Source organism: Charadrius vociferus, unplaced genomic scaffold (genome assembly GCF_000708025.1).
Source record: "Charadrius vociferus isolate BGI_N301 unplaced genomic scaffold, ASM70802v2 scaffold433, whole genome shotgun sequence".
In the NCBI taxonomy this organism is placed as follows: Eukaryota; Metazoa; Chordata; class Aves; order Charadriiformes; family Charadriidae; genus Charadrius; species Charadrius vociferus.
The window spans coordinates 3,454,932-3,465,083 of NW_009647846.1; the positions used below are offsets into that span (position 1 = coordinate 3,454,932).

The following is a 10,152-nucleotide window of genomic DNA, read 5'->3' on the forward strand; positions in this document are numbered from 1 at the left end:
AAGGCCGAGGCACGGCTTTGCTCCAAGGGGATCAGCCCGTCAGGGCCTGCGGCGTGCTTGCGCCGGAGCATGCTGCTTTCAGCGTGGTCCTGCAGGCACAGGCGCTGGACTCTCAGATTTATTGGTCAGCCCTGGGTTCTCCCGGCTCCACAGCTGAGAAAGGTGGGATTTCACCATGGTATCCAAAGGAACAGGAGCCTGAGAGCTCCATGGAGACACATGAAATTAAAAGCAACATGCTTTAAAAATGAAATACTGTGACCTCGAGGAAGTTTGAAATCCAAAATTACAAATCTCAGCTTATCCTCCAGCAGTTTTACTGCCAAGAAAAATCCTCAGGGTCTCACAGACCCCCCCCCCCGAACCTAAAGCACCCACCAGGTGCACACAGCACACAGCACAGTTACCAAAGCTGACTTTTTTCCATGTCTTAAACGCACTGAAATGAGCTACGGACACTCCTGGTATGTGAGACCTCTTCTACTCCAGTGCTGGGGTACCCCAAAGCGCCCCGAGAGCACTCTGCGGTGCCCCTTTTGTACCTGCAAGGCAACGTGTCAAACCCTGGGGCTGTGAGAGCCCCTTTCTCCCTCCCGACCCTCTCTTGTGCAGGCAGATGCAGACACGTGCCAACTCTGGAATGGAAGTCATGATGCTACAACAGCGCGGCATGGGGCGCCAACACCGCACCCTGCCTCCTGGTGTGCTTCAGCGACTCCTGGGGCTCCTGACATGGGGTTTGCTCAGGATCTACTCTGCCTCTGGACACCCTGAAGCACAGACAGGGCGAGCTCACGCTGCCCACAGCAGGCTACAGCAGGATACTCCAATTAGCTCTGCGCTTTGATAGGAGAGCACTGTTCACTTTTCCATTCGGCAAAAATTAGGAGGCTGATCTCAACATAGGCCACAAATCCTGGCAGACTTGGTTGTCCCTGCTGGGGGAGGGGTCTCACCTGATCTGGCTCTTTTTGGGGTTGATGTCTGAAATAATCGGGTTCTTCTCATACTTGAATGTGATGTTGTGGCTGGCACAAGACTTGTTCTCGAACTGGACACAGACTCTCACGGCCGTGGTGAGCTCCGCAGAGGGCATGGTGCAGGTGATGGTGCTGTCGTTGCGGCTGTGCAGGGAAAGGCAGAGTAAGCTGCTGAAAGCCGCGGCAGAGAGCGGCCGGAGCCAGACACTGCGGACCAGAGCCCCGCCAGGGAAGCAAGGTGGTCAGCAGAGGCAGGCAAGTTGGAGCTTCCAGTCATGTGCCAATCACCTATTAATTACACTGCCTGCTAACAAACAATTCTGAGCGTGCACCATCCCAGGCTGCCAGACTGATTTCCCATACAGCCAAAGGAAAAGCGCAGGCTCCTACTTCTTCCCGTTGATGAGATGGGAATACACAGGAGGAGGGTTTCCTCCTGACCAGTGCGCCGCTGCAGGAGTGGGACCGTGGGCGTGCAGGTGCCTTCTGCCTCCAGCAGATCTGGGAACGAAGCCCATGTCTGCATCGCTCCCGGGGTGTTGGTCCTGGTCCCAGCCCGCCCCAGGGGCCTGGCAGCATCCTGCGAACGGTGTGCGATGGTTTGCTGCTGGTTGCTGCCACCATGTCACAGCAACACCAACGCCACTGCTTGGCCAAAGGAACCCACCCCATCCTGGTGTCAGGCACCCGCACCGCAGTGCTGCCGCACCGCTCCGGGGACAGCAGGCTGATGGGCCGCTGGAGAGGGAGCAGTCGGCAGCAAGGCGGGACAGTGAGGATGCTACGCTGGCTCCAAGGCTAGCAGCAGCGGGCAGTGGTGCCCCTCACCCAAACCCCAGCTTTTCCTGATCTCCTGGGGGACAATACCACCCTTCCTAACGCGTTGGCTCTTAACGCTAGTTCAGTGGCAGCCCCCAGAGCCGGTCCCACCTGAGGTCAGTGCACTGCTTGGAGGTATTGACGAGGACACGGAGCTCGGAGCCAACGTCCAGCCTGCTGCCTCTGATGGTCACTCTGGTTCCTCCAGCCTTCGGGCCATTCAGGGGAGCTATGGACTGCACCACGGGAAGCTAAAAACAAAGGGAAATCTGTTTTCTAGCCTGGCACGTTCACATTTGGATACTCCACACCGCACATGGGAATTGCTTCGTTAAAATTAAGTATCCAGTATTGTCAGGCTCTGAAACTGCAGCGCAGCGAAAGCTTTCACTAGCAGGGTTTCAGAACAGGGAGAGAGGTGCAAGTGCTGAGGAGTGAGATCATGTAAAACCTCTGTGACTCTGCAGTCCCTAAATTCAGGCAATAAATGTGACACGAGTCCAAACTGGAGCCCAGGATCCCACCAGTCCCTTCAGATTTCCAACAGAGGTTCCAGAGCTGGTGACAGCTCACGGTCCGTCAACAAAAGGAAATTTCTCCTTCATTCCAGCTCCCACCATCTCTGCCCTTCCAGATCCATTTCCTCCTGAACACAAAGCTAATGCTAAAGCCCTGCTGGATGATGGCCTTGAGATCTGTGAAAACAGCCACCTGGGTCTAGATAATTGAATATCAAACTCCTTTTTAAGGAAGCTTCAAATCTGAATCTCTTGAGGCAACAGAACGAAGGGGGAAGTCACTTTGCCTCTCGCCATTTTCAGCAAGAATTAGCATGTATGTTATCTGCATTTGCAGCCCCTGGAAATCTTCCTGAGATTCATGTGCCTGAGGCTTTGATAACTAATGCAGCACTGAACCCTCGCGCCTGCGACACAGCGTGCCCCAGGAGAGTCTGCTGGGCAACTTCCCTGCTCCGCTTTGAATAGGACACCAAGGGCAGAGCAAATAATTATTTCAAGACCCTTCCACAAGGCACTTGGTAATTCCCTGTCAAACACCGCAAACCCTGCAGGCACGAGACCCGCCGGGTGCGGAGGTTGGCTGACGGCTGCTCCCCGCCACAGCCCGTCCCTCGCGGCAGCCGCAGCGTGAGACCGCAGCGAGGCGGGCTGAGCCTCCCCGTACCGCCTGGTGCTAATGCCCTTTCCTGTCAACCCCCGCCACACAAACATGCTTATTAATAGCCATCCTTGCCCTTGTCCTACACTTGGACTGCTTTATTTCGCTACAGCCGTTTCCTCTGTTGTTTCTGATCATCACCCATTTCCACAGGATTCGTTTTCTTGCTTTGTATTTCTCCGAGTGTCTGCAGGCAGCTGCCTCCTGCCCTTGGCCCCTAACCTATGCATTCAAATCTGCAGTTACAACAGCAGAGAGGATTATTCACACTCCCCAAAGCGCTCCAGCTCTTCCCCTCAGCAAGAGCCAGTGGCTACTGCTCTCAGTGAACTGCCAGCACTGATTGCCTCCATGACAACTTTTGCAAAATCAGCTCATTTGGCAAAATTCAGCTCAGCCATAGCCTGCTATAATGTCCTGGAGAAGTCTCTCAATCACGTTTCTCCCTCCTCCTCAACAGAATTACAGCTGAATACTGTTCCTTCTAGAGACATCTAATGGGGACTTTGAAAGATGTAGCACAGAAACAGTATTTGGTACTTTACAAAGGACTTTCTTTGGAAGGGCAGTTCTAAAAGTCTTTTAGACTTTTTCAGGTAAACTACTATCAATGCTCAAGCTGAGGTCTTGCTGAGACAGCCTTGCATGGTGTAGTCTACTCCATCTTCATGCCATCGTATGTGAGAGGAGAATCAAGAAAACTAAACGGCACTGCTTAGTTTGCAAATGGTGCAGAAGCCGCTTTTGGTGTGGAACACAGCAGCAGCTACACATTGTGCAGCTTTGCTCCCCGACACACACACGCACAGAGCAGGGCACTGTCTCATCTCCTCTCCAAGCTTTGCTGAGATAGACACAAGACACCCGAGCAGAAAACAGCTCCTCTCCTGCTCCTGGGAGGACAGCCTTTGCCATAAGCCCGCTCTGGAGCTGCCAGCACAGAGCCTTCACGGACCTGGGTTGAGTTCAGCAACTGGCTTCTGCTCCTCTTGCTTTGTTTAGTGCTGGTGCTTTTACAGGTGTTTCCGGAGCAGGCTTTTCCTCGCATACCGAACGCCGGCAAAGAAGCGGCCCAGCCTTTTCCCACTCTTCGGGCCCTTCTCCTCTTTGTCCAGAAGACAATCGGCCCGGCAGCCGGCGCTGTGGCTGAGTCAGCACACACATCCTGATGGCAATGCACCAGAAATCCCAAACCCAACGTCCAATACTGGGTTGTACTCCAGACTGCTGGATCTCTAGGACATTTTGGATGTGAACACGGATGCCTGGAAACAACGGGAATGGGTCCCAGAGCAAATGTCCTCCCGGGAGCTGCCGCTGAGCCAAGCCTGGCAGTGCCCTCGCCTCACCGGTCCCCTCCTCACGCGCTGCCAGGCCCGGCTCTGCCACGGGGCGCTGGGCCGTGCCATGCCTGCGCTGGCTGCGCGCTGGGGAAACCTCGCTGCACTGAACACCTCGCACGTGATGGGTTACGGGGGGGATTACACTCCATGATCCTGCCCTAAATTCCTCACAGTGGCTACCAGGAATTGTTTCCCGGGACTCAAGTCCCCCTTCAAGCCACCAGACTGCAGCGCCCCAGCCCTGGGCACCCACCCTGCTGTGTTTGCCCTGGGCGCACGGGGCTGCCCATGAGTAGCGTCTAGCCGGAGACGAGGATGCTCGTAGGAAAGAGAAGAAATGCATGGATTTCTTTCAGGTTTATAGAGATGAAAGTTATCTTTGTGAGATGCTACAGTACAAAGCTATAAAGGGCTTTTCTTTGTACAATGACACAGGGTTAGCTCAAGCCTAATCCCTACACATTATTCTCATGCAAAAACTACGACAATCTCTGCAGCAAAAAATATCAGTTCTAAATAATGTGAGTCCATGGTACCTAGCTTTCATAGCACAAAGAGACTTTGCAAGTCTCAAAAAATCTCACAGGTTCTAACAGCACTTTAGCAAAAGAGGAGTAAGAAAAATGAGCCCCTTTTTATAGCAGGGAAACGATGACACAGCCCAGATAAGTAACAGACCCCTGCAGGAGCCGAGATTGGGGGCAGGTTGTGTGTGACATGCTGGCAACCGTCCTGCCGCTCCGGCACAAGATCGGCCTTGCCAGACCTTGCTCAGGTGAGGAGACATGCCAGCTGCCCCTCCAGGACCCTGACGCTGTCGTAGACCCTCTCTCTGAGCCAGCTGGTGCTTTGGGGGCTGCAGCCAGGTTTTAAGGCGTCAGCATGAGAATCACCGAAGAAATGTTCAGGAGGCAGCCACTCACCACGTAGGAGTATCGCTCCCTCGACTTCCCTTCTCGGCTCACGTTAACTGTCACCACATCAGAAAACGCCTCCTGAGCCTCTCCGGTCTGGCAGACGATCCTGCGGACAGGAAAGGGGAGGTTTGCGGTCGTGACACCCCACCAGAGCCGAGGGGCAGAGCCCACAGCCTCCTCCTCCTCCTCCTCCTCCACACACTGCCCGGCACCTTCTGCAGCCCCGTGCCTGGTGCAGGGCACCCACGTCCCACCCGGGCCAGGTCAGCGCCCCGCTCCCGCCCGGGCACGGGGAGGGACAGCCAGGGGACATCAGGGGGACAGGGACCTCCTCCCCAGCTCCCCCAACACTCACGCCTCGGAGACGACGTATCTGTGGGGCAGCGGCGTGCACTGCACGCTGCCTATCCTGACGGCGCCGAGGACGTCGCTGAAGCGTCGGCCCAGGTTTGTCCCGCGGATGGTCAGCAGGGTACCCCCCTCCAGCGGCCCCCGCAGCGGCTCGATCTGCGGGAAAGGTCAGAGGAGAACCACCAGGAAGCTTCTGGCCTTCATCCCTGAGCCCCTGCCTGCGTCCACGTCCCACGTCACCCCCCGTGAAGAAGACAGAATGGCTCCTCACGCCCCTGCTCCCCCCACAGCGCGCCTGCCGCCATGCTCCCCTCACTGCAGCTTTGCAAGCGACAAGCCATTGCATTTCTGTGCTGGGTTTGGTCAGGGATTACTCCAGCTGCAAACACATCTGGGGTGAAACGTCACTCCTTCCACACCACAGCTTCGAATGGAGCTGGGGCAGAGACAAACCCAGAGGAGGGATGCTAGTGTGCTGGGGAGAGAGAGTCCTGCCATCATGTTTTTAAGGGCTGTCCCAGACACAGCGGGACCCTTCAGGACAAAAACAAGACAAAAAGTGTCCTGCACCCCAGGGCGCAGGACGAGTCCGGCGCCAGAGGAGGAGAAGGCTGTTCCCCATCCATCTCCTGCGCCACTGGGTTTTCATCTGGCAACTGCTGACCCCACCGCTGCGAGGGGACAGCGTGATGGCCGTGATGCTGTTCCACACACGAGGGGCATCCCCAGGCAGGGCGACCGCATTATTCAGCGGGTGAGACAAATCCCTCCAATGCAGAAATGGCTCTTTTCCCTTTGCAAAGGCAATGGCACACAAAGCCAGCGCAACGTGCCTGGTGGCACCGGCTGGTCAGGACCTACCACCAGGCTGGGTGTCCTTCTCCTGCCGCACTGGCCCCCCCTCCAGGAGAGCTCTGCGAGGGCTTGTTTGCTGGCGTGACTCTGGAGGATTTGGATTTACCAGCTGCTATTTGCTAAGGAAATAGTGACAGAGTCCTGTGACGCTCTGTGACCTGAACTGTGGTTTCCTTCCATTATTTTCTGGAGAGGTGCTGATAACGCTTGACGTGTGCTGGGGGAGGACAGGCTCACAGGGGGGCACCCCTCTCCCACGGTGATGAGAGGGAAGAGGCAGGAGATGGGGATCCTGCAGCCCCTCCGTGCAGCGTTACAACACCCCGATTTTGAGCAGCTACCGTTACATGCCTCCCTAAGAACAGAAATCCCATATCTTTGCCAGTTTTGATGTTCACATTAACTGTTTTGCCTCTCCAGCTTCTCCTTTCCTTGGGAGCTCATTTTAAGATTTGCTCTATAGACTTTCTTTGCTACTTGTCAGGGACCAATTTGTTGGCTCATACCATACCTCTAAGCAGAACCCCAGATCCAAATGCTCCCAACAAACATTCATTCAACTACAATTTAAATAAAACTCATTTCAAAATGCATAATGCCAAAAGGTCCCTCTGACACTCTTAATCTCAGCAGAACTGCAGAGCACATGTGCCTGGAGATAGGGCTCACGTTCACACTTCAGCTATGCTCCATTAAACGCTATTCCTGATAAGAATCCTTCAGCCAACGCTACAAATCTTTCTTGATTTACCAACCCCAGGAACTCTGGGACATTTCGACCGTGCTGCTGTTTTCCCACTAACATGATGAAGATCGGATCTTGTCACTGGCAAAGATGTCCTTGGCATCAGGTTACCCAACAGCATAGAAAGTCAGTGACTAATCCACCGCTGGGCTAGACCCTGTCCTGTGCCAGGGACAAAGCGTGGTTCCTCCGTTGCCGCAGCCAGGGACAGCGCAGCCAGTTTGAGCCCTCCGCACCGCCTGTCATGCCACGTGTGCCCTCCACGTCACATTCAGGTCTTACCTTCCTAATCTCTGGAGCTGGGCAGACGTCCGAGACCTGGGGGGGCTCGCTGTGCAGCCTGCAGCTGGAGCTGCTCTCGCTCCAGAGGCAGCGGTGCCCCAGGTCCTCCCTGCCCAGGCACTGGGAACAGTCAGCGCTGCCGGTCGCACAGTTGTACACCTCCACTAAACCACCAGAGACAAGAAAAACTGTGAGTTCCCGGGCCTGAGACTTCCATAGCTTTGCTTAGCTTGAGGTAGTCAAACACCTCCCCAGCCCCCCACCCCCGGCTACATTAATCCAAATAACATCTGAAATCCAGTGGATGAGCAGAGCAGCTTGCACGTTCAGCAAGATGAGGCAGCGCTTGGCTGCCATCCTGAAGATTTCCCAGAAGGACTGGGTGCTTGTTCTCACTGCAATATAATTTAGCACTTTCTTTTCCTTTTTCTTCCCCTTGAAAAACAAACAACACCCAAACTCGGAACCTTTTGTCAATTTATGCTACATGTTTCCAACTCTCAGCATCCACATGGGAAGCTGCTTGGCAAAGCTGGCTCCATCCTGTTAGCAAAGCAATCACATTGCTTCCACGCTCTGACAGAAATCGGATGGTTACAGTGCTTTGTACAGTGTTTACGGCTCCTTTCCTTCCCCTGGTGACCACGGGCCCCTTTCCTTGACTTCTCCCTTCAGATCTGCTCAGCTCAGCTTCCACATCATTTTCCTACACCCCCTTCACCTCTTCATTAGCTGGTGCCCTAGGTTACGTTTCCTCTCCAGCCTAAAGACTTCTGCTGCTGGAGCGTGGGTATCCGCTGAGATAAACAGCCAGAAACACTCAGGAAACGGTGCTTTCACACCCCTTCCCTCAGAGAAGACTTTGTGGGAGAACATAAAACAAAGAAACAGTCACATTTTGCACCTCTGTTCACAGGAGAATCTCAAGGTGCTCCGTAAGCAGCTAACGAATCCCTCAGCCTTCAGTGGTCTGCCTGTACTCGTGCTAATGAAACGTCACTGGCACCGAGGGAGTCCCCCATTCTCCACAAAAAAAATCAGCTCATTTCACCTCGTCCGGAGCCCACCCAGTGAGTTACACTGGTTGGGTTTCCACCCAACAGCAAAGGGATGGGATTCCTTCAGTGGACTACCAAAACACAGTTTGCAATTAAAGCTAATAAATGTTGACATCATAAACACTAATAACAGTAATTCCATTAAAGACAGTATAAAAGATGCACACATTTATAATTGGCCCGGCAGTTCTGTCTCTGCTTGCGAGTCAGACTCTAATTTTCCTCGCACCAATCTGATCAAGGCGAGGAGGAGCCAGAGCCATCTAACGGTCCCGCAGGACCTCCAAATATTCTGGCAAATTCAGATCGATGCAAACACAGTCTGTGTAAGCGAGCTTTTCTTTTCTCTGCACAGGAGGAGGGGAGATTCCATCACGCTCTTTCCGCCGTCGCTCCTGCTCCCAGCACCACCCACGCCGAGAACTGAGTCCTCTCTTGCACATCAAAATAGTCCCAGCTCAGCTCTCCCACCCCTCTCCTCGGGGTAACCTCTGTATCGCAAAAATATGGACACCCTCTTCTTTCTGCAAGGAAGCCATGTCTCATACCTACCCATGACTGGTATTTCAAAGGTTATTTCACCAAAGTGGAATGCTTTGCAAGATAAGCCGCCTCTTCGTACACTGGGATTTACTATGGGGAAACCTTTGTATCCGGGGTCAGTGGCTGATGGTGTTAATGTCTCTCTACCTATTACAGCTGTCCTCCAAAGAAAACCTCACTTAAGGCATCTAGTTCTCATTTGCATCTAGGGTAAATCATTTCCTTCTACTACAACGGCTGACAGTGCTGAGAGGGGACAGAGCCCAGAGCTGCTGCCTCCGGCGAGCGTCCCCGGCGGGGCAGGGAGAGGCGGCTGCGGGGCATCGCCTGGCTCCGACGGCCGACCGGCTGCGGTGTCCCACCGACATGCCTTGTCTGAGCACACTCAGTCCCACTCTTTGCCTGCCTGCCTTAGGCTGCTGATGTAGCACGGGCTTTTTTGGGAATCTGAGCATTCTTCCCAGAGGCAGAGAGCGGGCTAGGGGTGAAATGTGTTTACACATTTTATTCTTTCTCAGCACAGGAGGAAAAAAAACAGACTCCATTTTTAGTGTGCTGGACCTTGATGCCACGCTCCTGTGAGAGCTCAGGGCAGAGCCCTCCCCCGTCCCTTATCTCCTCCATGACGAACTCCCCCCCGACCCTGGGGACGCCCCTCATCTCTGCTGCCGCTGGCAGGCGAGACCTCAGCCGCTGCCTGCGCTCGAGGACAGGGCTTGACTTTCCCCAGGTGTAAAGGGGCCGTCCGCAGGCGTCCGTCTGGTTTCTGGGCACATGTCCACAGGGGTGCAGCTCTGGGTAAACACGTTTTTTGCATATACCTGAGAGAAAGAACTGAGCTGTGCCCAGCTGAGCCATGGTCTCTCTCCTGAACCCATAAGCTTTGCCAGGATTTTAGAGTCATTCAAGCTGACCAGATTAGAGCAGAATAAAAATATTTTCAACTCAGACCTGTCATCGTCTCTGGACTGTCGATAAATCTGTCCGGTCTGTCCTTCAGCTGAAGGTTCACTGGGAAGAGATGGCTTTTTTCTGATGTGTGGAGCTGCACACAAAAAACAAATAAACAAAAGCTTAGCA

General features: G+C 54.1%; 1 protein-coding gene across 1 annotated transcript in view; it reads right to left on the minus strand.

Moving 5' to 3' along the window:
- The window catches only part of PLXND1 (plexin D1), a 62,688-nt gene that overhangs the window by 34,655 nt on the left and 17,881 nt on the right, over positions 1-10,152 (minus strand). The window contains exons 10-15 of the mRNA XM_009882894.1: positions 10,024-10,117; positions 7,472-7,635; positions 5,594-5,745; positions 5,245-5,344; positions 1,911-2,050; positions 957-1,124 (exon numbers count right to left, since the gene is read on the minus strand). Of these exons, the coding sequence (XP_009881196.1) occupies positions 957-1,124; positions 1,911-2,050; positions 5,245-5,344; positions 5,594-5,745; positions 7,472-7,635; positions 10,024-10,117 (818 nt within the window). The remainder of the gene's footprint in view (positions 1-956; positions 1,125-1,910; positions 2,051-5,244; positions 5,345-5,593; positions 5,746-7,471; positions 7,636-10,023; positions 10,118-10,152) is intronic.